General features: G+C 44.4%; 1 protein-coding gene across 2 annotated transcripts in view; it reads left to right on the top strand.

Annotated features, from left to right (window-relative positions):
* ITGB3 (integrin subunit beta 3) overlaps nt 1-27,513 on the top strand; it is a 62,788-nt gene that overhangs the window by 7,612 nt on the left and 27,663 nt on the right. For both annotated transcript variants that reach the window (XM_033169717.1, XM_033169716.1), the window contains exons 2-3: nt 16,130-16,218; nt 26,559-26,748. In XM_033169717.1, the coding sequence (XP_033025608.1) occupies nt 26,562-26,748 (187 nt within the window). In that variant the 5' untranslated portion in view covers nt 16,130-16,218; nt 26,559-26,561. The remainder of the gene's footprint in view (nt 1-16,129; nt 16,219-26,558; nt 26,749-27,513) is intronic.

Raw genomic sequence — 27,513 nt, 5'->3', positions numbered from 1 at the left:
TATGAGAGAAATCTTTTTATATGGAACAGCCGCTGCCCGGTTATTCATTGCATCAAACTGGAAAGGGGGAAAAAGTACCAACAGTAAGGGAATGGCAGAACAAGTTACTAGATTACGCAGAAATGGCTCAATTGACGCATAGATTAAGGGGAAATACAAAACAATGATTCACGCAAAAATGGGATATGTTCAAGAAATACCTACAAAAATATAATAACGACATGACATCTACGGCAGCGTTTGAATGACCCTTGTGTAAATTAAACATTGATAAATAAGGAAAAATGGTATGATCTGTTATAAGAAAGTATTATAAAATATATTAAGAGTAAGGTAATAAGCACATTCAGTCTTGTAAATGTAAAGTACATCGGGAAATGACGGGGAGTCTATCTTGACATAGTTTATTGGATTCTACTTTGGTTTATTTTTGTTAGAAAGTATAAGAAAAGTGCACGTATAAGTACAAATTTAAATCAATATTTAACAGTATAATTATTTAAGGTTATTATTATTAGTTTTACCTTTTCTTTGTATGTATATTTAAGATGTGTATTTACACATGTCAATTAATAATAATAATAATAAATTTGCAAATGGGTTGTTGAGATACAGCAAGCCTGCAGCTTACAAGCATTTAACTTGTGTGCGTTCAGCTTTACATGCTTGGCAATAAAAAATAAATAAAAGAGCTGGGAGGTATAGGTCTTGTGAGGAGGTAAACTACAGTTCCCAGGTTTATTTGCTTTAAATGTTGGAGGCGTTTGTTCTGATGGTCCCATCCCCAAATTTGGTCCCTTCCCTGCTGAAACAAGGATATGCTGTGTTCGCACACGGATGTTCCTTACACCCACTCACTTCCTCCACCCCTGGCAAATACTTTAATCTCATTCTATTCCTGTGGTAATTTCTGGAGCTACATTTGTTTTATGGCTCTGTGAGATCTTGGCCTTGGCACTGGCTTACCTCCAGAGATCTAGCCCCTCTCCTGAAATGCTGAGAGCATGCTGAAATTCTCCTTTCCCTAATACAATATGGCTGGGTATTGATTCTAGGTTTGCAGAGGGATGGAGTCACCGCCTTCACCCATAGGATACTCGCAGTTCATTTCCCCACCCCTATTGTGTCCTGGGCAGAGTACGTGCGTGTTAACCGGTTTGGCAAATTCTGATAATTATTCCAAAGGAAGTCTTGAATCATTCCCTTTGACCTGAGCAAATAGTTAACAGAAGTGTTTTCTAGACAGGCAGGAAAGTGGATTAGGACAGTCTGTGGGTGGGAATCAAGCATGGGAACACCCTTAGAATTGCATTTCATAATGACTTGTTTATTATTTATTGAATTTATTTATTGAAGGTCTCAGGGTAGTTCACAGAAAAGATCACAATATTTTCAATCAAAATAAGAACAATAACTCAATACCCCCCCCAAAAGAGCCACATTTTAAAAGGTTTATAGGATGGCCATCAGGTCAACCAAAGGCCTGGTTAAAAAGGACCGTTTTCGCCTGGCGCCTAAAGGTGTATAATGAAGGCGCCAGGCAAACCTTCCTGGGCAGAGCATTCCACAGATGGGGAGCCACTGCAGAGAAGGCCCCGTTCTTGTGTTGCCACCCTCTGAACCTCTCAAGGAGGAGGCACACGAAGGAGGGCCTCAGAAAATGATCTCAGGGTCCGGGTAGGTTCATATGGGAAAAGGCAGTCCTTGAGGTATTGCGGTCCTGACCCGTTTAAGGCTTTGTAGGCCAAAACCTGCACTTTGAATTGGGCCCGGAAACTAATTGGTAGCCAGTGCAGTCAGACCAGGATCAGTGTAATATGCTCAAACCGACTTGCTCCGGTGAACAACTTGGCCACTGAATTCTGCACCGGCTGAAATTTCCAAACCGTCTTCAGCGGCAGCCCCACGTATAACGCATTGCAGTAATCTAACCTTGGAAGTTACCAGAGCATAGTAGTTAGGCTATCCCTTTCCAGGTAGGGGTGTATCTGGGCCACCAGCCGAAGCTGATGGAAGGCACTCTGGGCCACGGAGGCCACCTGGGCATCGAGTGACATCCTTCTATTATTTATTTAAGAAGAAGAAGAAGAGTTTGGATTTGATATCCCGCTTTTCACTACCCGAAGGAGTCTCAAAGCGGCTAACAATCTCCTTTCCCTTCCTCCCCCACAACAAACACTCTGTGAGGTGAGTGGGGCTGAGAGACTTCAAAGAAGTGTGACTAGCCCAAGGTCACCCAGCAGCTGCATGTGGAGGAGCGGAGACGCGAACCCGGTTCCCCAGATTACGAGTCTACCGCTCTTAACCACTACACCACACTGGCTCTTAACCACTACACCACAAGGCAATTACAAAAGAAAATACTCTTGATATGTGCTGCACCAGGACAGTGGCCCATCTGTTCATATAATCATAGAGTTGGAAGGGACGCCAAGGGTTATCAGGTCCAACCCCCTGCAATGCAGGAATTATCACCTAAAAAAGCATCCACGACAGATGGCCATCAACCTCTGCTTGAAATCCTTCAAGGAAGGAGTCCACGATCTCCCGAGGGAGACCATTCCGCTGTCGAATGGGCTTTTACCGTCAGAAAGTTCTTCCTGATGTTTAGTCCAGCAATCCTGTGTTCACAGTGGCCAATCGGATCCCTTTGGGGAAACCCCGCAAGGACCTTCCCCTCCTGTGTTGTCCATCAGCTTCTTATTCAGAAGCATTCCTGCCTCCCAACTGTGGAGGCAGGGGACAGCCATGATGGCTAGCAAGCCATCGGTAACCCACTCCTCCATGAATTTGTCTCGTCCTCTTCTAAAACCATCTAGGGTGGTGGACCTCGCTGCCTCCTGGGGAAAGTAAGCAAGTAAATTTTTAATTATACCCCGCCCTCTCTGGCCAAGACTGGGCTCAGGGCGGCTAACGTCAAATATAAAATACATTAAAACACAATCAAACAATTGCTTAAGTTACAGCTTAAAAATTAGAATCAGGATAAAATTAAATGATTGCCCACAAATTACAACCATAGGGGTCAGGCACCTCAAGTATTCATCAGGGCCATGTTGGTCCCACATGAGCTGATAAAAGGGCCAAAGAGGTAACTTACAGGGTCCCATGGGGGGGGGAGCAAACTGGACCTGGACCAAAGGCCAGGCAGAACAACTCTGTCTTGCAGGCCCTGTGGAAGGATGTCAAGTCCTGCAGGGCCCTGGTCTCCTGTGATAGTGTTCCACTAGGCTGGGGCCAAAGCCGAAAAGGCCTTGGCCCTGCTTGAGGCCATTTTAACCTCCTTGAGCCCCTTGAGATATTATTATTTGCGGACCATAAGGTCCTCCGCAGGGCATACCAGGAGAGGCAGTCCCATAAGTACGAGGGTCCTAGGCCCTATAGGGCTTTAAAGGTCAAAACCAGCACCTTAAACTTGACCCTGTACTCCACCGGGAGCCAGTGCAGCTGGTAAAGCACTGGATGAATGTGGTCCTTCGGCAAGGACCCCGTAAGGATCCTCGTAGTGGCATTCTGCACCCGCTGGAGTTTCTGGGTCAGCTTCAAGGGCAGCCCCACGTAGAGCGAGTTACAATAACCGTGAGTTCCATAGTTTTTAAATCCTTGATGCTATGAGCAACATGAAAGGCTGCAGTGAGGGAGGAAGATGTCTTTTTAAAATCATTCTCCAATGGCCCTGATAAAACATATTCAGGGACGTGGGGTGACCAGTTAAAATGGGGACATGCTCCCTCGCTGCATGTCTGCTGCTTGCTCCGACTGTTGCATGAAATTATGCTTAATCAGATTCATTCCCTGGATGGGAATTTCCAATGTCCCCCAAGAACGGGAAGCAGATATATATAGGAGTCTTGACAGATTTATTCAGCTGGAAATGGTCAGTCTCTTTGGCTCATTAGACACTGCTGCCCATATAGGCATTGGGAGCTTGCCTAAGGCCCCCTCAGACCCAGAGCCAACCCTGTTTTAGTGGACAAACATGAGGAACAAACATGGAGAACACTGAATACAGGGCCAACCCAAGACATTTTGCTACCTGAGGCAAAGGACAAGATGGCACTCCCTGCAATTCAGCCGACTGGTCAGGCAGTTGGCTCTTACTGAACCATGGTTGCCTCCACTGAACCCGAGAGTGGCAGACTCATTTATTTGTTTATTATTATTATTATTATTTGTGAAATTTGTTGTCTTTGTCCATGGAGTTTTCTTGGCAGGGATACTGGAGTGGCTTGCCTTTTAATGAGGGTGAAAGAGGAGAGCGCAAAATATGGTCTGAAGCTCAACATCAAAAAAACTAAGATCATGGTCACTAGTCCCATCGCCTCCTGGCAAATAGAAGGGGAAGAAATGGAGGCAGTGAGAGATTTTAACTTCTTGGGCTCTATGATTACTGCATATGGTGACAGCAGTCACGAAATTAGAAGACGCCTGCTTCTTGGGAGGAAAGCAATGGCAAACCTAGACAGCATCTTAAAAAGCAAAGACATCACCATGCCAACAAAGGTCCGTATAGTTAAAGCTATGGTTTTCCCAGTAGTTATGTATGGAAGTGAGAGCTGGACCATAAAGAAGGCTGATCGCCGAAGAATGGATGCTTTTGAATTATGGTGCTGGATGAGACTCTTGAGAGTCCCATGGACTGCAAGAAGATCAAACCTATCCATTCTGAAGGAAATCAGCCCTCAGTGTTCACTGGAAGGACAGATCCTGAAGCTGAAGCTCCAGTACTTTGGCCACCTCATGAGAAGAGAAGACTCCCTGGAAAAGACCCTGATGTTGGGAAAGACTGAGGGCACAAGGAGAAGGGGGCGACAGAGGATGAGATGGTTGGACACTGTTCTCGAAGCTACCAACATGAGTGACCAAACTGTGGGAGGCAGTGGAAGACAGGAGTGCCTGGCGTGCTCTGGTCCATGGGGTCATGAAGAGTTGGACATGACTTAACGACTAAACAACAACAACAACAACATGAAATTTGTATACTGCCCTTCATCCAAAGATCCCAGGACGGTTCATGAGAGAGGGAGCTGGATAGGCTGTCTTGCACACTCGGTTGCTCCTTGCTGCTTCTCCCTTTCCCCATCTCTGCCACCTTGAAGTGGTTTCCACACTGTGCCCAACGGTAGGGCCTGCCCTAATAGGAAACTGCCTCGTACTAGGTCATGCTGTCCATCTAGTCCAGTATTATCTACTCTGACTGACAGCAGCATTTCCTTGGGGCCTCAACCTTGATCCTTTTATCCAGAGGTGCTGGGGAACGAACCTGAGACCTTATGCAGCCAAATCTTGTGCTCCTAACTCTTAAGCTTCCGAATGGTGCACAGGAAAAGATTTAAGCCATCCTGCCACTTGCTTCCATCTGATGAAGTAAAGTAAAAGAACAGCTACAGAAACATCAACAGGCCACGCGTCTTATGCCTCGTCCCTGTGTTTCTGTACAAACAGCTGCGTACAGAAACATACGGTGCCATGCATTGGAGATCAGCTAATAAGAACATTCCATTCCTTTTTATTGGTGCTTGAGTGCAAGTGGGATCTACAACAATGTGTTGTAATGCAGTATATCCTTGCTTCCTAGTAAGAGAACTCATGTTGAGAATATCAGCCAGTTAGCCATGCTCCTGTTCAGGATACCCTAAGCTGTAAGAAGCTCAAGCCGGTCAATTATCTTCCCCCCTCCTGCCGCCTCCTCACTTTAGTATATTTGTGAGGTTCCCCTCAATTGACTCTCAACATTTCGGGACTCGTAAGAAGCCATCAAGCATGCCTTTGTGTTCTGTATTTGTGGGTGTTGGGGCCTTTTGAATTATACAAAAAAGTATTGTGCCTCTGCATGCCTTGGTGTTGAGTGACTTCTTGGCTCCCATTCTGTTGGCATGCACTACCTGAGCTTGCTGTTTGTGGGACAGATTATCATTTCTTCTTCTTCTTCTTCTTCTTCTTCTTCTTCTTCTTCTTCGATCACTCGTAGCCGAGTAAGATTGTCTTCCATAAACACGTTTTTAACAATGAGTCCGTAAGTGACCGTGGAGGCCAATTCTGGATCCACACGTCCTTCCACAGTGGGGACATTAGTTTCCGGGTGGGAGTTGATTGTGGTCAGGGTTTCCCAAGTGTGCCTTCCTCTTAGCACATTTCTCCCTTGCGTCCTGAGTTCGAGTGTCTTCAAAGCCCACGACACCTTTGGTAAAGGCTGTTCTCCAATTGGAGCGCTCGCAGGCAAGTGTTTCCCAATTGTTGGTGTTTATACTACATTTTTTTAAAAATTGCCTTGACCTCTTTTGTTGACCACCAGCATTACGGTTTCTATTTTTAAGTTCGGAATAGAGTAGTTGCTTTGGGAGACAATAATCAGGCATCCCAACAACATGACCAGTCGAATGAAGTTAATGTTGAAGAATCATTGCTTCGACACTGGTGATCTTTGCTTCTTCCAGTACACTGGTATTAGTTTGCTTGTCTTCCCAAGTGATGTGTAAAAATTTTTGGAGACACCGTTGATGGAATCTCTACAGATTCCTTACCTTTACAGATTATCATATGATTCTTGAGGCCACATTAGCTGCGACAGACACATGTCTCTCTTCATGCGCCTTCCCTGCTCATGTATCTAGCAACAAGTAGGATATATCAGAACTGGGGACGGAGAGAAGTGGCTGGAGGAAGTGACAGCAAAGTGTGTGGTGGTGGGAATGGACTTAGAACTCATCTCTGGTATTTTGCCTGTGTAAGTACAATCCTTCCCTTTTACTTTATTGGACTCTCCAAGTGTCCCTATTTTCTAGGAACAGTATGGGATTTACAGAAGCTGCCCAGGTTTCTGATTTGATCTCAGATTGTCCCCCTTTTTCTTAGGGCACCTCTATTTTCATCGGAGAAATGTTGTAGGGTATATGGAGTGATGTGACCCCCCCCCCCAGCCAAGGAGGTAACTATACAACCTTTAAAAGACATCTGAAGGCAGCCCTGTATAGGGAAGTTTTTTTAAATGTTTAATGTTTTATTATGTTATATATATATATATATATATATATATATATATATATATATATATGTGTGTGTGTGTTGGAAGCTGCCCAGAGTGGCTGGGGCAACCCAGTCAGATGGGTGGGGTATAAATAATATAATTATTACTGTATTAGCCTGAATAAAAGCCGTACTCGAATATGTCACAGCTTTAAAATTCAAGGGGGGGGGGGAGAAAAAAGACAATACCTGAAAATAAACTGCTCCCTTAAAATTCCGCAGGCACTCACACCCGTTCTGTTTTACCATATGTCTGTTTCAGCAGCGATATTGTAAAAGCCAATTTTTGTAAGGTCATGAATTTAAGCCGCACTTTAACTTTTCACGGTTGGAATTTGGGAAAAAAAGTGAGGCTTATATTCAGGCCAATACGGTATTAGTATTATTATGGAATAGGACGTCCCTCATCGGAGAAATGTTGGAGGGTGTGCTTTTATGTGTCAGCGAGCTGGACGCTTGAATCAGGATGGGCCTTTCCACATCTATTTTGGACCAGTCACATGTTTATTTAGCTGGACCTCTTCCTCTGAATACTTATTGTTTCCTCCATGCATTTGTTCAGTCATTTGTTCATATGGCACAATCTCTTCGAGTTTTCCCTTGTCTTATTGTTCCGGTGCTGTGCTTTGTATTATGCACAACGTGGGCACAAAGGGCAGCAAAGGGAGAATGGAGCGTCATGGCAAACCAGATCCAAGACAAATTGCGCAGAGGAAATGCGTGGCAGGCGTGATGCTTCCATATGGGCACTCCTGGGCTCTTGTCTGTTTTTTGGGTGGGATTCAGTCACATGCTTGGAAATCCAGTCTGTGCAATTAGAGTTGATTTGGAGGTACTGCATGATAAACGCTCACCCCAGCCAACTGGACTTTTTGCAAGCAGGAAATGGTTGAGATAATGCACTGGGAAGTCTGGAATAGCACTTGCTCGATGCAACATTTCTAATGAATGCTGAATAAGCAGGTCATTTGCAAGTGGCCTTAGTCTTTTTAGAGTTTGTTGCCTTGCGAATTATCTTGGAATATGAATTAGCCGAGTTTGTATGAATTCCCTACCCAGCACTGTTTTCTCTAGCCCTCTGTATCAGGGATGGGGAACAGTTGGCTCCGCATATGTTGTTGGACTACAACTCCCATATGCCTCAACAAACATGGCCAATGGTCAGGGATGCTGGAAACTGAAGTTCAGCTGAGGTTTGAATGGCTAGATGTTCCCCGCTGCTGTTCTGTGTGATTATTTGCAAGGCTGTACTCTAAACGTTTGTGTTGCATGCAGGATCCACCTCCGCTTTCAGTTTACAAAAGAAGTAAATTTCTAACCCTGAAGACGGCTAATATACTTGAATGTATGACCGCTATCAGGCCACAGTTCAAAAGAGGTGTGTGTATGACTCAGAGATTGTGTATGCATGTGTGAGAGAGAAACAGAGGGAGGCTGGAATTGCACAGCGTTGACCCCCAAATTCTTTTCCTACTCAGGTTTAAATCCAAACCACAGAAGAATTCCCCTCCTACTCCCTTTCTTTCCTTTCTATTCCATTTACCAGGATGGAATTGCACTAACAGCAAGATCAGGCTGCAATACATTGAAGCAAGGCAAGTTAAGAGCCTTGGGGTGGGGGCGCATTTCCCCAGCTAGAGAGGAGAGGCCTCCATGCTTTCCCTCTCCTCGCTTGCCGTGTATTGCTGCCTCACTAGAGTTGTCACTGCTGCAACAGTTTGATAAGGGAGGGGGACTGGGAATCAGCAGATGGGTGGGATACAAGGGAAAGCTCTGTCTAAATTTGGATCGAACTAGGAACAAACGGAACTATTTCATAGGACTGAATGCTCCTTGATGACGTATGATAGTGATGATGATGATGATGATGATAATCTGGTGAAAGGCTAGTTTTCTTTGTGGAAGGATTTAATGTTCTGTACAAAGCATGTGAGCCCCTGTCAATAAAACACAGCTTTACTTACCTAACATACCTCACAGGGTTATTGAGAGGATAAAATGAAGCGGGGGGAATGTATACCCACCTTGAATTCCTTTAAAGAAGAGTGGGTATCTGAACGTGATAAATATATTCAATTGTTAGCCGAATCCTTATCGTACTATCGTGATAACAAGGAGTCTCCTAAAGAAGTGGATTACTTTTTATTTTTAAAATCTGTTTAGCACCAGGATGATAACAAAACATAGAAAAGTGTTCCGTCTCAGCCCTCAGAGGGCTTGCAGTCTATTTTGGATGGGCAGGACTGGAAGAGAGGGTTGTTGTTTTTTTGGCAAGCTCCTAGCAGTGTTGTCAGAGTTGAGGGTTGTCGTGTGACACCGGAGGAACATCAAGGAAAGCAGGGCAGGGAAGGTTCCTCTTGCTGTTGAGGAGAGGTGACTCAGTGGAGGGAAGACAAGATCTAATTCCAGGACTTGGTATGGCCAAAGGTGCAAAGGGGGGAAACATGAAACATGTGAGCTTTTGGAAAGCCAGAAAGCATGGAATAAGAAGGGCGGAGAATGTGCTTCACATCACTCGGTGCCAGTCACACCTCATGACCCAGACATATGAATGATCAGCGCATCACAGACTGTTACTCAGAAACCTTGATTTGCTGATGGCTCTTCACGTGGGCTGCTCAGTGGGTGCGGTATGATTCAGAAAACCATGATTCCTCTGGGTTTCCACTATCACCAGGTGACTGGAAATGTCCTTTCACGGTGGAAAAGGGGGCAAGAGGATCTATCTGGGTTTAGCCTGATCTCTGACCGCAGTAAGGACCTTAAATGCAATGGCTAGGGGAATATGAAGTTCCCCTTATTTGTCAAATATTTCTGTCACGCCGCTCCTCAAACTCTAGCAATAATTATAGCCGCTTGCAGGGCCGGCTCAACCATGAGGCCAGGTGAGGAGACTGCCTCAGGCGGCAGGGTCCCCAAACAGATCCTGGTATCCAACTTTCTCCCCCCCCCCCTTGTTCCTGGTGTCAGTCTTCATTCACTCCTCCTTCCCAGGTGGATCTGGTGGGTGCCCCATTTTGGGGTTTGCCTCAGGTGCCGAAATGTCCCAGCCTGGCCCTGGCTGCTTGCATTCGAAATCTCCAGACCCTGAGAACACACAGAACTCCCTGTTGTAGAAGCTGAATCTGTGGAGGCTCCCAGCTTTCCTTTTCTTTCTAAACTTTGTGAAGGTCGGTGGTGGTTTTGAAACTGCAGCTTGGCGTTTCATGGGGAGAACGACACTCCTGTGACTCGTATGCAGCCAGAGTAGCGTCAGTCTAGCTTCATTACAATAAATAGGCAAGGTTTTCGCCCTTGACGTCAGTGGGATGTGAATTATGCCCACAAGTTTAGAATCCTTGTGGTTTTGCCTCCTGTTTTTGCTTCTGTATCTATATGGCCCATATTACACCCACATTTTATTTGTCATTTTAAAACAACAACAACCAGTTCTTTGTCTCCTGATAAGGCAAAAGAGAACTTATTCATACATTTGGATTTGTCACCTCCTAAGCTATGGACAAGGAGGTGTGTGTGTGTGTGTGTGTGTGTGTGTGGAAACTTAGCAGAAACTGGTGAGAAATCTTTATGCAAGCCCACAGACGCAGTAAGAAAGAAACATAGCGGGGTGGCAGTCTTCCATAGACAAGCCAATGTGGAGTTAATAATAACTCTGGGCTGTTAATCAACAGTTTCTGAGGGAGCTGCGTAATCTTCAGCCTGTAGGAGCTGCAGAAGCCACAGCCTGTGAGTCAGCAGACCAAGGTGGTTATTAGAGGAGGGGGTGTTTGGGCATGAACAAAGGAAGAAAAGCAATTACAGAGATAAACAAGGGGCTAGTGGAGACTCCGGGAGTGCTGTCTGCCCCACCTCTCCCTTAAAAGAGGCCAGGAAACGATGCCTTATGAGGAACGGCTTAGGGAGCTGGGTATGTTTAGCCTGGAGAAGAGAAGGTTAAGGGGTGATATGATAGCCATGTTCAAATATATCAAAGGATGTCATGTAGAGGAGGGAGAAAGGTTGTTTGCTGCTGCTCCAGAGAAGCGGACACGGGGCAATGGATTCAAACTACAAGAAAGAAGATTCCACCTAAACATTAGGAAGAACTTCCTGACAGTAAGAGCTGTCCGACAGTGGAATTTGCTGCCAAGGAGTGTGGTGGAGTCTCCTTCTTTGGAGGTCTTTAAGCGGAGGCTTGACAGCCATCTGTCAGGAATGCTTTAATGGTGTTTCCTGCTTGGCAGGGGGGTTGGACTGGATGGCCCTTGTGGTCTCTTCCAACTCTATGATTCTATGAGGCCTGTGGGTCCTAATCATTGTAGGTAGCAGGCCCACTCGCCTACGGCGGGTCTGTGGTGAAGTGGGAGCCCTGGGTTCAAATCCCTGCCGATGGACTCGCAGTCCACCCCACAACTGTACAATGGGAGCAAGGCCGGATTTACGTATAAGCTAAACAAGCTATAGCTTAGGGCCCCACTCTCTTGGGGGCCCCAAAAAAATTAAAGAAAAAAACCCTGGATGTACATTTCCAAAATATAAGATACAAAACAAATAAACCCTACATACGGCAACAGTTTTGTGTTGTGTAGGCTCCTCTGATGTAAGTAATGGGCCTGCTCACTAAAATATCACTGGTTTGCTCATTTCTATATATAGGGTGCCTACATTCTGCATGGGCTGGTTGCATGACAACATGTGCCAATGGCTTTAGATACCTATTGGGTCCATAAATTGTTGTTGTTGTTGTTTAGTCATTTAGTCATGTCCGACTCTTTGTGACCCCATGGACCAGAGCACGCCAGGCACTCCTGTCTTCCACTGCCTCCCGCAGTTTGGTCAGACTCATGTTGGTAGCTTTGAGAACACTGTCCAACCATCTCGCCCTCTGTCGTCCCCTTCTCCTTGTGCCCTCAGTCTTTCCCAACATCAGGGTCTTTTCCAGGGAGTCTTCCTTCATGGATCATTGCCTTGTTGTGGCAAAGGGGCTTGAATAACTCAGATAAGCTACGAGCTATGCTATGCAGGTCCGTAAATTACCATATAGTATATATTCAACACAATAAAACAGCGACAATTTGTTGTTGACAAAGGACAGCTGGACATATAAACGACCCCATTACCTCCAGTAGCTTAGGGCCTCATCAAACCTAAATACAACCCTGAATGGGAGTATACCAGTTTCTCCTTTGTGCCTGCTGTTTTGGCAGAGCATCTGTGCTAGAGAAATTGCTGGGTGCACGCTCAGATGCATATTATTTTTATTTATTTTATTTATAACCTGCCCTATACCCAGGGGGGTCTCAGGGCAGTTCACAGAATAAGGGCTGTTCACGTGCATACATGTGGGGAAAAACTCAGAAAGTTCTAGGATTTTGTTTGTCTCCTTTGTAAATCTCTTCATACAAGTCACTTTTATTAAAACTGGAAACAATGGGTTGTAGTCAAGTCCTATTCATAGTAGACTCACTGAAATGAATGAAACTTAGTTAATGATGTTCATTAACATCTACTGATCTACTTTAAGCTAGCTCCATCTGTCTGTGGATATTGCAGGGGTGATCAGGGTCCAGCATAATCATAGAAAAACTTTGTATGTCAAGGGGGAATGTATGTGCACGGCCAAAGAGGTAGAGAACAAAGATTATTTCTTTTTGTGTGTTGACTTTCCTATTGTAAGCTCTTTGGGGCAGGGACTTGTTTGCATCCAGCTTTGTCAATCGCCCAGTACACTCATAAGGTGCTATAGGAAAAACGTGTGAGAGAAGCGTTGTGAGCTCCATTTCACATAATGCTATTTTGTGCAAACAGTTTGAAAGGTGAATGGGTGAAAAAAATTCCCCACATTGGTCCCTTAGAGCATTTCTGTAAAGAAATGGCCAGCATTCTTGGTGCATTCCTCTAGTGCAAAATGGGTAGCGGTGCCCTCTGTGCTTGGCAAGATGTTGTGTTTTCTATCTACCTTTGTTATTATATCAGCTATTGTTGACTAACCTCATTATTCTTTTGGTTTCAGTACAAGGAAACCAGTCACTTGATGCTTCCTCATATCTATTTTATTTGTTTGAAAAACAACAACAACTGTACTTTCAGCATTAAGAAAAAATACCATGGGGTTGGAACAGCACAAAATAAACACGCATGGGGCTGAGAGGCTTTTTTTTTTTTTGCCCACTGCTTTCCCCTGGAAAACAAGATGTTTATTGCTGAATCGGAACAAGCGCCAGTGTGCAGAAAATCCGATTGACATTTGTTCCAATTCATCATATAATAATAATAATTTATTTATTTATACCCTGCCCATCCGGCTGGGTTTCCCCAGCCACTCTGGGCGGCTCCCAACCGAATATTAAAAACAGAATAAAACATCAGACATTGAAAACTTCCCTAAACAGGGCTGCCTTCAGGTGTCTTCAAAAAGTCAGATAGCTGTTTATTTCCTTGACCTCTGATGGGAGGGCTTTCCATGGGGTGGGTGCCACCACCGAGAAGGCCCCCTGCCTGGTTCCCTGTAGCTTCATTTCTCACAGTGAAGGAACTGCCAGAAGTCCCTCGGAGCAGGACCTCAGTGTCTGGGCTGAACAATGGGGGTAGAGACGCTTCTTCAGGTATACTGGGCCGAAGCTGTTTAGGGCTTTAAAGGTCAGCACCCAGGGCCGGTGCGTCCATTAAGGCGAACTAGGCAATTTGCCTAGGGCGCCAAAATGGAGGGGGCGTTGGCCAGGCTTGGGTGGGCGGGTGGGACGGGCTAGCAGCAGCTTCTCCGCTGTAGCAGAGAGGTGCTGCTTGCCCCCTACACCACCCCCCGGCTCCCAAGAAAGCCTAGCACTGGTCCTGTCAGCACCAACTCTTTGAATTGTGCTTGGAAATGTACTGGGAGCCAATGTGGGTCTTTCAGGAGCGGTGTTATATCGTCTTGGCGGCAATTCAGCAGTTGTGTTTGCTGTCTCGAGATACAAAGGCATGTACATCTGGGGGTGAAATCAAACCACTGCATCAGCAACAGTGAAGTGGCCTACCAAGGACGCAAGCCTGGACAGCGTGTAAGGAGATCCTGGGCTGCCCAGATGACATGATGCCCCTCTCAGCCTCGTTGATGTGGGCGAAAGCAAAGCAGAGTCCTGGGGAAAGCGGCAGGGCGAAAGAAAAACCTCTCAGACCTGTGCCTAGGAATCTAAGGACAAGTGTGGATGAGCCCTTGAGTATCTATATTAAAGTTTCCCCAACTTCTGATTGCTGAGACGTGTGGATCCCATAAGCACAGTCCCACATTTTGGAGTAACACTTAATAACTGTACAACACAGGTTTCCTGCCATGTAATGCGTGGAGCAGTTCAGAATTGCTGTCGTCTTTCCAAGCGAAGGGCATCGCTAAGATAAGGGAAGTTTGGCCATGTTAATACACTGGTTTTCTTTCTGTGCTGCTGTTCTGATATTGCTGATAATTCCCCGAGGAATGCACAGCTCCAGTTACGCTGGAATCCTCCTGTGAAAACCTCCAGCAAGCAGTATTTAGTGCATTCCCTGGGAGATAAAATCTTCTAGGTATGTTTCCAGATTAGTCTTGTAAAATTACAAGGAGCACAGGGAGGGGTGTAGTGACTTGGGGGGGGGTGAGAAATGGTGGGACCTTAAACTTCTGCCTGGATTCAAAATCTGGACTTTAAAAATAAAATCAGAAATTAACACATGGGGACTGGAGTGTGAAAAGTGAGGTCCTTTAAAGGACAGAGAAATGTCATAGGGACCGCCTCTCCTGGTATGTCCCGTGTAGGACCTTAAGGTCCTCAAATAATAATCTTTTGGAGGTCCCGAGCAACAAAGATGCTAGGTTGGCCTCAACTAGGGCCAGGGCCTTCTCAGTATTGGCCCCGACTTGGTGGAACAGTCTATTACAAGAGACCAGGGCCCTGCGGGATTTGGCATCTTTCCGCAGGGCCTGCAAGACGGAGCTGTTCCACCTGGCCTTTGGGTTGGTTTCTGTTTGATATTTATGCTTCATTCTTTTATTGGTGGGTTATTTGAAAATGAGACTGCAGTTTTAATATTGAATTTTTAAATTTGTATTTTAATCTGTTATTTTAAATTGATTGTGATTTTAATTAGTGTTAGCCGTCCTGAGCCCGGTTTTTGGCTGCGAAGGGCGGGGTATAAATAAAAAATTATTATTATTATTATTATTATTATTATTATATATTTGGTACTCTTTTTGGCTGAAGTTCAAGATTTATCATTATTGTTTGAACTCTTACACACACACACACACACACACACACACATATACACTGAGGTTGAAATTGAAAGGGGAAATTTGTTCAGGTATCAGATTTTTGAAAACCTGTGGTGCAGATTAGCATATCCAGTTTAGGAATCTTATCTGAAGGTTAACAGTCTTCCCTCCCCATTAAAATATCCATGGTATTTGCTGTAGATATTAGAGAGAAGTTAGCCTTTTTGTCAGCTTCTTGCATTCAACTTCCTGTATTCATTTATTCGTCAGATTACTAGATCACCCTTCAACCGAAGTTTCTGCGGTGTGTGTGCGTTTGCAGTTTCTGATAAAATACCAACCATAGAAGTAGAACTGGGTATATAAGTAACCACCGATGGCATAAGGTGTGATGACGCAGCAATAAATGGATTGTATTATGAGCCCACAAAGGCCAGGCCAAAGAGGGAAGTCTTTAGTAGTACGGCTGGGCGATACCAGCTTTTCAACATTGCGATGTATCACTGGCTAAACATCAGTTACAGGCAGGCTAAACATCGTGATATAGTGATACACTTCGATGTTGAAAAGGAAGGAGCATCATTTGGTCCTGGAAGATGTATCGATACATTCCCCAGGCCTATTCAGTAGATACTGAAAAAAAGACATCAACAAGACAGGTCTACATACCTCCTCTGGGAGGGAATTCCACAGTTGGGGAGCCATGACAAAGAAGGCCCTGCTATAAGTCACTGTGCTGCAAGTGGTGGATACAATGGAACTATTAGCAGGGGCCCCCTTGCAGATCCATAAGCATGGGCTGGTCATAAAGCCATTTTCTCACCACCCATGGCCCTTGAAAATGCTGTTTGAAACTGCGGTCCAATTCTTGTCTGCCCTTTCTCCTTTCTCCTTCAGGTGATGACGACATCTGTGCTACGCGAGGAGTAAACTCATGTCAGCAGTGCTTGGCTGTGAACCCACAATGTGCTTGGTGTTCCCAGGAGGTGAGGCGCAAAAACTAAGATTACGTTATACCATGTACCTTCCCCCAATTGAATTTGCGGTTCTTGGGTGTCGGCTAGATCTTGACTAACTCCCTATCTATTCATTCATTTATTTCAAGCGTTTATAACCACTGTGCCATTTCAAATTCCAATGCCCAAGATAGCTTAACATCAATAAATATGTTGTTGTTGTTTAGTCATGTCCGACTCTTCGTGACCCCATTCACCAGAGCACGCAAGGCACTCCTGTCTTCACTATATTAAACAAAACATATTATTAATACAATTAAGAAACAAAAAGATGAGCAGCGGATAAACAACAAGAGAGAGAGGGAACCCAAAGTACAGTGGGACCTTGGTTCTCAAACTTAATCCGTTCCGGAAGTCCGTTCCAAAACAAAGGCACACTTTCCCATAGAAAGTAATGCAAAATGAATTAATCCATTCCAGACTTTTAAAAACGACCTCTAAAACAGCAATTTAACATGAGTTTTACTATCTAACGAGACCATTGATCCATAAAATGAAAGCAATAAACAATGTACCGCAGTCACACAACCAATCAATAGCTGAACTGGCTTCCACACAATCACAAAAACAAAACAAAAAGAGCCGCAAAATAGCAAAATCAGACAGACCTCATTCAAAACGGAAGTGTGGCGCTCAAAATGGAAGTGTAACACTCAAAACGGAGCACGTTCAGCTTCCGGAAAAGTTCCCAAACCGGAACACTTACTTCCGGTTTTTCAGTGTGTGGGTTCCAAGTTGTTTGAGTACCAAGGCGTTTGAGAACCGAGGCACCACTGTACATCAAAATACCAGTCGAGCCAAAGCTGTGCTGGAACAAAAAATATTTTAAGTGGCATTAGAATGCCATCAGGAAGGGGCCCACACAGATCTGCTTGGGCCAGGAATTGTTGCTATCATAAAATGAACCAAGTACAAAATAAGATTAAAATGCTACCTAAAAGAAACAAAACAAAGCAGCGGATCATGAAGTAATGGTCTGGGAGTTCTGGAACTATGTGCTTAATTGCTGAGATAAGCTGGATAAGTTTCTGTGACGACATGGAATGTTCACATTTCAAATGTCACACCCATTGCAGCGAATGGAGCATATAGCAGTGCGATTGAACTCACAGGATAAAAGCAGTGGGTCAGCTGCAGTTCCTCTTCTCGAAGCACCAAGGAAAGACATGGTAGAGGGAAGGGTGCGGAGACCGTCGGACAGAGATGTCAAAAGAAATCTGAAGAATGTCTTGTTTTAAAATAATGAAAGCCCAATTAACAGTGGAATCCTCTTGGAGTATCTGAAGAATGTTTTTTTTTTGCGGCCGTTAACTCCCAAACAGCAAAGCTTGCTGGCTCTTTGGGAAAGAAGCAAAAGCTTTTTTTTGAATATGCTCCTAGGACATTTTTAATCAACTGGTGATGCATCGGAGTAGCTCACTGTAGGCAAGGAGGGAACCACCAGATGTCTTCTCCCCCCCAAAAAAAGTTGCAAGAGTAATCACAAGCTGCTGCATTAACGAGCTCCATCTGTGTCTTGCCCCCGGAGCAAATAAGTGGCGTTGATCCATTCCATGCCATTTACCAGTAAACGTATTTCCACAAACGCACAGTTTGAAGGTCACTTAGCAAGCGGTTCTCACTAACGGAGACATTTCTTTTTTTTTAATGACACCAAATGTCCATGAGAACGCATTAATTCATTTTGAATTGCCGGAGCGATATACTTAGTTTTGGAAGGAGCTTGTGCATTCCAAAGGCCATTCAGTGTCTTTCACTGGCAGGAACTGTTTTTCTACGCAATTTTTCCGGTCATTGAGAAGATCAGTAATGGCAGGCAAACTTGCTTTTTTCCCACTACCAATCTTCCCCTCCACCGCACATCTGCAGGAGAGCGTTGTTGGGTGTGTTCTGCGATGCATTCTTCTGTCCTGGAAGTGAGCCCCAATAAGCCTGGACAAAGCCCCCAGTTGAACTGAGATTGGAGCACTAGAACACATCCCAGAATCCTCTGCAACAGGGCCGTTACGCCAAATGACGCAGCTGGTTTGGGGTGTCACGAAAGGGCAGCAAATTTTGAGTCGTTGAATTTAACCTTCATAAATATAAACACAAATATTACAAAATGACAATAAGCCTCCAGTGAAAACTCACCAGTATGCCCCCTGGAGAAGAGCTAGGCTGGGCATAGCCTAGTTCCTCAGAGTGGCTGAGGAAACCCAGCCAGATGTGCGGGGTATAAAGAAAATGAAAATAAATTTTATTTTATTTTTAATTCCTTCCTACTGAAAGTTGCATGTCAGAGAAAGGGCTAGACATTTTTCTCCCTGGCATTTAGTATTCTGTATATAGGGATTATGATAATTTGCGTAGATGATGATCAAATCATGCAACCGCCCACCTGTAGTCTAATGTGGTGCTGCCCAGACACAGGTACAGTCATACCTTGGAAGTCGAACAGCTTAGTCCCCGAATGTTTTGGCTCCCGAGCATCGCAAACCCAGATGTGACTGTTCCGGTTTGCAATCTATTTTTGGAAGCCGAACGTCCAATGGGGTTTCCGTGGCTTCCAATTGGCTGCAGGAGCTTCCTGCAGCCAATCGGAAGCCGTGCTTCGGTTTTTGAACGATATGGAAGTCGAACGCGCTTCCGGAATGGATTCTGTTCGACCTCCAAGCTACAACTGTATAGAATCATCGAATCGTAGAGTTGGAAGGCATCCTGAGGGTCATCTAGTCCAACCCCCTGCAATACAGGAATCTCAACTAGGTCACACGATGCAGGTGGTTGGAATCTCCTTTCTTGTAACTTGAACCTTCGCTGTGAAGTCTGCATATAATGAGCAAACGCCTTTTCCACAGAAGATGAGCCGCCTTTGCGTAGCTGAGAGGTTGACTAACCTGTCACCCTTCCCAGATGTCCTTGGACCCCAAAGCTCACTTTCTTTGCTCACGCAGCGCAGGGGTGACAAGAAGTTGCAGTCCTACAACATAGGGGTGTGTGGTTCTCAAAAGCTACCCATCTCTGTTGTGTAGCTAGGGGTGGGGGTGGTTGGCATGAAAATAAGTAGAAAGGGTTAACCGGGAAACCCAGGATCCCTCAAAATTCCTGTCGCAGCGATCTGAGGTGTTTGCCTCGGTTTTGTGCCTTAACAGCTCACCAGACATCCTGGCTGTTGATTACGTGATGAGATATTTGTGGGCGTGTGACGGCTGGACCACAAGGCCCCGTGCCAGGAATACTTGCCAGTTTTGTGTGTAATATGATGGGGAAACTTTTTTTTTAAAAAAAGTAAAGTATTGGCTGGCTCAAGCCAATACGTCACCACTTCTTCCTGCTCCCACAGCTGCCTCAGCGTTTATCCCGTGTTCCTAGACAGCAGCTATGGCTACGGAGCTGTTTTGCTTACCTCTGACAAGCGTTTCCAAAAATGGCAATATTTTCCCCGCTGGGCCTTGGGGCTCTGTTTATTGAAGAGATGTAGCAATTAGCAAAGGAGCTGTCTCCCGCCTCTCGCCAAAAGTCGGGTCCCCTGGGGTGCAATACTTGTTAGTTCCTCACATGTTGTCTTAATTTAGCAAATGAAAGTTTCCTCCCTGACTCCCTACGGCCCTCTGTCTTCTTGTCTGCTTTATTTGAAAGAAAAAAAACCACCCTCCTTTTGCATCTCTCTCTCTTCTGCACAGAAATACATCTGCACATATTCTTATTACCTCAGGCTGCAAAGACACTATATACATTTCAAGTATACCCCTTCCCAGGAACCATGGGAACTGTAGTTTAACCTCTCACAGGGACATAATTCCCACCACCTTTTAACAAACTACAGTTCCCATGATTCTTTTTGGGGTGTGGGTCGGCATGTGCTTTAAGTGAGCCTCTCTCTCCCGGCTGCTCACACACGCACCTCGATTATCCTCATCTGCAAAATGGGTGCAATATTGCCCTGTCTTAAAGATGACTAGGTCACATGTGTGAAATGCTTCAAAGGCTACATAAGTGGTCAGTATTTCTTATCATTGCAAAGAAAAAGGTTTCACACATTGTTGGGTTCCTGCCCTTCACTTTAAAATTAAAGGCAGGGGGACAGTCTGGAGGAGAAAGGGCAGTACCGTTCCTCATTGCCAGCAGGCAGTAGCAGGCAAATCCAGGAAGGAATTGTTGTGGGTAGCCAATTTTGTTCTTATCTGCCCAGCCACTGGGCAAGGAAACTGTACAGAATAACTGGCAGTTTCAGAGAACAAGGGAACAGAACAATGGCTAGGAAGTTGGAACACATTTGGTTTTACTTGTGTCTTCCTCACTGGGCTCTGTGTTTAAAGATCCCCCAAGACCAACCTTCCTGGGGTCAGCGGCAATCCCATGTGTGTGGCTGAGTTTCATTCATGGAGTTTCATGGCTGAATAAGGCTTTTGAAACTGGATCTCCACTGTCCTAATCAGGTCCTCCCTTTAGCATATGCTCTGCCAGGGTGCAAAGATCCGCCCAGCACCCCCAAATTTAGTTTAGCCCCCAAATTAACTTTTATTATGCTTATGTCAGACATTTTTTTTTAACGAATTTGAACTGTAAGTGGTGAAATTAAAACGCAATTTGCAATGTTTCACTCGGGGTCAGCAGCAGCACCTTTGACACGACTGCAGGCAGCGCGAGATCAGCCGTGTCAAAGGTGCTGCCGCATAGCAGCTCAATACAATACGTAGTAACACAATATTTTGATGTAAGAGTTAATTTCATGTGCACGGCGCCGTTGAGAATGACAAGCGCCACCGTTGAGCCTGATAAGCACTGCCACTGGCGCGGCGCATCTTTGGTAAATGAGCACACAAAGTCGAAAGGGTAGGTATACATTTCGGTAATACCTAGGTATGTACCGTATTTTCTGGCGTATAAGACGACTGGGCGTATAAGACGACCCCCAACTTTTCTAGTTAAAAGTATAGAGTTTGAGATATACTCGACCGCAGATTCTCCACCCGGCGTATAAGATGACCCCCGACTTTTGAGAAGATTTTCCTGGATTAAAAAGTAGTCTTCTACGCCAGAATATACAGTATGTATTTTGTTTTTCTAGCTTGATCAAAAAAGTTTATTATTTCATAACACGTAAATAGTTAAGAGCTTTAGGCGGCTTCAGTGGCGGGTGCCTGCCGCCCCCCAGAATTCGGCACCCGGGTGCCCTGCACCCCTTGCACCCCCGGGTAAAGACGGCCCTGGTTCTAATTTAGCACCGCGCTATAATTCATGTCATTTCCCTCCCCTATAATTCCCTGGGTGCGTACTCAAAAGTGACGCAACACAGATTAGTCGCGGTGGACCATTTTGCACATATGAAGCCACAGTTTCAAACAAACAAGCCGTGGTTCAATGTGCACTAGCAGTGTGTTGTTTGTACCACTGCTCAAAAGTTCCCACAGTGCTCTTCCCACACTCCGGTTTGCTAAAGTGTCATGGGCAAAACAAGCCAGAGTCTGGCTTGTTGACACCGCTTGAACCCCGTGGTTATTGCTCATGGCTTCTTTTGGATGAAACAAACCACAAGCCTGGTTCGGACAGTGTGAGCAAGCCAAGCTCTGGATTGCTTTGTTTGTTAGTCAGTTGTAGCAGGATTGGGGAAAGAACGCCATAGCAGCTTTTTGTGCAGAGTGCACTAAGCACACTACTCAGGCACCCTAAACCGTAGTTTGTTTTACAGTATGGTTAACACGGTGTGGGAACTGGGCTTTCACACCCAAAATAAGGCTGTGTAAACTATACCTTTAAAGCACATTTGGGGGGGAAAAACATCCATTCCTTAAAGAAAATCTGGGCAAAGTGGTTTGTTAAATGTTGCTGGGACTTGTAATTCTCTGCACCCTTAAGGAACTACAGTGCCCAGAATTATTTAAGGGAAATAAGGTGTTTCGAATTAGCTTTCCCGCCTCATCAGTGTTTGCTGATAAAGATATCAGGCTGTATCGGTTCGACTTCCTGTGACCATTGGAAAGGACTCCTGGAATCTGCTTCTCAACGCTCTTCTCAGAAGGTCAAAGTTTCTGTCTTATCCTGGGGATTCTCCTAGGGACTGCCAATTGGGAAGAGTTTTAGCGACCCAGCAAACGTGTCACCTTTCTAGCTGTCGAAATGGGTGGATAAAAATCTTGGGAGGGAAATGCGGTCAGTCCTTCAGTGAAATTCACACTTCCTATAAAATGTGTGGTTTTAACTGTTTTTGAAACAGTGTCATTCAGAGGAGGCATGCTCCTGCATTTCTTCTGTATCTATATTTATTATATTATTATTATTATAAATATAATAATAAATTATTATATTTATTATAATAAAAACACTAGGATTTTTTTTATAATAATAATAATTTAAAAGCATACAAGAAAACTGCTTCCTTTCAGAAGATGCAGACATGCCATGTATAACCCCTTTGCCTTTATAGGCTTAAGGAACGAAACGAAAACCCAAACCCATATTTTTGTTTAGCTGGGGTGAAAGGTAAGCTTCAAATATACCAAGGTGCGCTAACCAATTGTGGCAATCAAAGTCTCAGTTTAGCCCCAATCTATAACGGGGGGAAAAATAGACCTGGGAGGTTTTTTTCTCCATGAGGAACCACAAAAATATCTCGAGGAGTCATGTTGATCCTTTGTTTGCATTCCATTTCCTTGCCCTTCCTCCCATGGCGTCTCTGCTGCTGCTGCAGAATAACCCTTATTCCTTTTTTGGTTCTCTTTCTTCCCCCCCTCTTGCAGTGCTCCTGCCCCCAGCATGCCTGGAGGAAACGATAAGTTAGAGGGATGCTTGTTTCGTTTTCCGGGCAGCTTGTGCAATTGGTGTGACACCAGATTGCCCTGTATCGGCTTGAGGGGTTTTTGAGTTCCACGAAAACCGGATTTCCTGGCAGGGTCAATGGGGCCAGTTTTTAAAATGTTCGCCAGAAAACAAGGCTACCACATGTTCATGAATCATATGAATTGCTCCTATTTTGAGAGTCCCGTTCCATAATAACTGGAACCACTTACTAAGTATTAAATAGTGGGTGGACATAGCAGACGACACAGTGATTCTCCAAGCAGCTCTCTTTATTCTCAGGCTGGAACAGAACTGAACTGAAGGGCTGAGCCAGCCTGCTTATATAGTACTCAGTAACATGCAACAGTAACAACTCTCTCTAGCTACCCAATCCGTGACCGGCACTCTCAATCCCTCATTTGCATGGGCAGACCTGAGTGAGAACTGCAGCCACGGTAGGCAGAGTGAAACTACCGGTATATACACAACACCCCTAGTGGCCTAGGGTGAGAACTTCAATACATAACACTAAGGACACAGGTTGTCCATGTTTTTTCGTGAAGGCTGAATCGCACATCTAAATAACTTTCAGCCAATGCTGCTTGCTGTCTTTCGCTTTAGGGAGATAAGTTTTGAGAATCAAAAGGCACCCGAAGCAGCAAAGTTTTTACTTTCCCCAAGGTTGGTTTAAAAGTTTTATAAGTTTTTTGTTTTTTTTTAAGAATACAGTGCACATAATTATTTTACTAGCTGTATGTGCTCACAGTGTAACAGAAATGGGTTTTATGCTAGTTTAACTGACAGTTTCTCCCATAGAAAGTGGCACGTGTCGTTTAGTGTGGGTGTTGAGAATTATCTCCTAGAGTCGCATTTCCTTCACCCCAGCTAGAGTTCTCAAAGCCCTCTTAGCTGTTAAACCAGTTTTAAAGCTGCAATCTTATTTAAGTCACTTTGGTAGAACTTAAACTTCCCAATAAGCATGGCTAGGATACGGGTGCAAATCTGGAATGCAGAAAACTGAAGTGCTGTGTGGTTTCAGGCATAATTAGTCTTTAGAGACCCATTTTTCAAGCCTGTATTTAATAAGTAAAATCATTTTTTTAAAAGGCAACTAAGACAGCCACAAGAAAAACTTAACAGAAATAAGCTCCTAGTATTTCCTTGATGTTCCCCGTGTGGGGAATGAGACTTAGGCCCCACTAGTTCTGTGCATTTAAAGCCATATCACGCCACGTTTTTTTGCCCTATCATTTTTATTGGGTTTATAACAATACAATAATAAAATCCATCACTTGTATCTTTTCAAAATCTGAACGTTTTGGCTTTTTAGGGCCACGACTTCCTTCAAAGCCTCCTTGTGGTATCCTAACATTCATCACTAATAACTAATAACTAATAACAAATCAATCACTGCTTATAATTATCACACATAAACTTTTCACTAAAACACCATGCTACAATGATCTTATTTATAAACTTACAAAGCTTCTCGGAGCCCTACCAACGTATTCAATTGAGTGCAATTGTCTTTCAAATAATCTGGAAATTTAGTCCAATCTTCTGGTCCCTCTGTTCTCGGATTCTTCCTGTCATTTTATCCACATATCACGCTACTTTAAACTAGGGTTGCCATATTTCAAAAAGGGGAAGTCCAAACACAAAAGTTGTTGAGCTGATGACATGGAGGAGGAGGAGGAGGATGATAAATATTTCATTTATACCCCATCTTTCTGGCTGGGTTGCCCAAGCCGCTCTGGGCAACTTCCAAGACATTAAAGCATAATAGAACATCAAACATTAATAGTAACAATCAGATCCAATATAAGTCACAATAACTTTAAGATAAACAACTTATATCAAATGAAGCAACATTCAACAATCCATCAGAATATAATACTAAAAAGTACAATTAAACACCAGCAAATAACAATTAAAACAGTTCAACCACAATAAAGAATTGCCAATCTATAATCAATAAAAGTAACAGTAAATCGCAATGCATAAAATACCACAAAACATACAAAACCATGTAAGAGGATCAAATTGGGGGGGGGGAGTACAACTTATAAAACTATTTAAAAAACAAAAACATCCCTGAACTCCTCTCTTCCCAGCTGCTGCTGCTGCTGCTGCTGCTACTGCTGCTGTTCTTAAAGTCATAGTCTGGGAAGAGCTAGTTTGGGCAAGACAGGTGGAAATACCATTACCTGATGAGGAACAGAAAGTCTCTCTCTGCCATAAGTCCAGATTTTCCCAGACATTTTAGCATACATCCAGATTTCCCCAGACACTACAGTAGGCCTATTTCCAGCTATATCCAGAAAATTCTGGATGTATGGCAATCCTACTTTAAACCGTTTTGGCTTCCCCCCAAGACTCCTGGGAACTGTAGTTTAAGAGTGCCGAGTTAAGAGACTCCAATTCCGCCCACAGAACTACAATTCCCAGAGTTCCCTGGGGTTGACTGTTAAACCACTCTGGAAGCTGACTTTGTGAGGGCAATGGGGGGGGGGGTCTCCTAACAACTCTCAGCACCCTTGACAAACTTGGGCCTGTAACTCTTTTTCAGCCTAAACTTACCTCACATGTAGGAGCACGTACCCCCTGCCCCCTATCATTTTTGCTTTTCTTACTGAAATTCTTTTTCCTTCCCTCTAAATTCCTTGGATGTTTTCTTTGAACAGGGACCTCTGAATTTGGTGGCAGCTCCGTTTACAAAGTTGGGAGGCTAAATTTGTACAGTCCTGTATGCGCAGCCCTTAGCTCCTTGGAAAGAAGGGCAGGATCCAAGGGTGGCGTAATTTGAATAAATAAATTGAAAAAAAACGAAATCAGAAGCCTTCCCTTTCTTTGCAGCATCAGTTCTTGCCGATTCCCCCTTTTAAAGCCATTCTTCGTTTTATTTATTTAATTTACAGTTTTATAACCTGCCCACACGCTTTCATGCCGATCAGAAGGTCAGCGGTTCAAGTCCCCGCAACGGGGTGAGCTCCCATTGCTCAGTCCCAGCTCCTGCCAACCTAGCAGTTTGAAAGCGCACCAGTGCAAGTAGATAAATAGGTACAGCTGCGGTGGGAAGGTTAACAGCGTTTCTGTGCGCTCTGGTTTCCATCACAGTGTTCTGTTGCGCCAGAAGCGGTTTAGTCATGCTGGCCACATGACTTGGAAAGGTGTCTGTGGACAAACGTCGGTTCCCTTGGCCTCAAGTGAGATGAGCGCTGCAACCCCATAGTCGCCTTTGACTGGACTTAACTGTCCAGGGGTCCTATACATTTTTACCTTTTTTACCATATACATTCCCAACCAGATTTTTTTACCTTATACATTCACAACCAGGATGCCAGGAGCTGGGACAGGGGACGGGAGCTCACTCCGCCGCGGGGATTCGAACCGCTGACCTTCTGATCAGTAAACCCAAGAGGCTCAGTGGTTTAGACAACAGCTCCACCCGCATCAGCACCACACAAAGCCCATTTTGACTGGATTACTGTTTCTCTGTGAGAGCTCTCTCCTCTTTATCTTACGGCTGGCCTTTCTCCCTCCAACAGGGCATGCCGCCAGGATTCTCCCGCTGCAACTCGAAGGACAACCTCATTAAAAATGGCTGTATGAAAAACTTGATCGAGTATCCAGTCAGCAGCACTGAAATCCTGGAGGACAGGCAGCTCAGTGACAAAGGATCAGGAAGTGACATCACTCAGATGACCCCACAGAAGATCGTGCTCCACCTGAGGCCAGGTAAACTGAGATACACTATTTGATTATTGCAGTTTTAGCACATCGGTACACTCCCCCCCTTCCTCCCCCCCCCACAAGGACTTCAGGGTGCTGTGAGTGGTTATCCATTAAAACTTCATCCCATACATAGATAACAGAGATCAGCCACAGCTCGATGGATGCCCAAAACGTATCCAGAGTTTCAACTCTTTTTTAAGTTCATTATAAATTTTCTCCCAGAAGTCCTTTACCTTTGGACACGTCCACCACATGTGATAGAAGGTACCTTCTACTTGTTTACATTTCCAACATTCATTACTCAAACCGTGATACATTTTAGCTAACTTAACTGGCGTTAAGTACCATCTGTAAATCATTTTCATAACATTTTCCCTTAACACATGACATGCAGTAAACTTAGTACCTTCCCTCCACAGTCTCTCCGAATCCTCCAACATTATATTATGTCCCACATCTTTAGCGCAATCAATCATCACTGATTTAACCAATTCATCTTTTGTATGCCACTCTAGCAACAAATTGTACATTCCGGAAAGATTCTTAGTGCTCGGTTCAATTAACTCCATTTCCAACTTGGATTTCTCTGACTGAAAGCCTTGTTTCTTATCTAACTTTAAAACTTCATTTATCTGATAGTACTGCAACCAGTCAGATACTTTCTCTTTCAGTTGATCGTAGCTTTTCAATTTAAGACGTATCCAGAGTTTCAAGCCATGGGAAAGAAGACGGTTTGGGTCAGCTTATGTCTTTTTTGGGGTCTGTTTT

This window comes from Lacerta agilis, chromosome 14, assembly GCF_009819535.1.
Source record: "Lacerta agilis isolate rLacAgi1 chromosome 14, rLacAgi1.pri, whole genome shotgun sequence".
NCBI classification, from domain to species: domain Eukaryota; kingdom Metazoa; phylum Chordata; class Lepidosauria; order Squamata; family Lacertidae; genus Lacerta; species Lacerta agilis.
The sequence above is the reverse complement of the archived record's forward strand: the minus strand, read 5'-3'. Positions and strand labels throughout refer to the sequence as shown.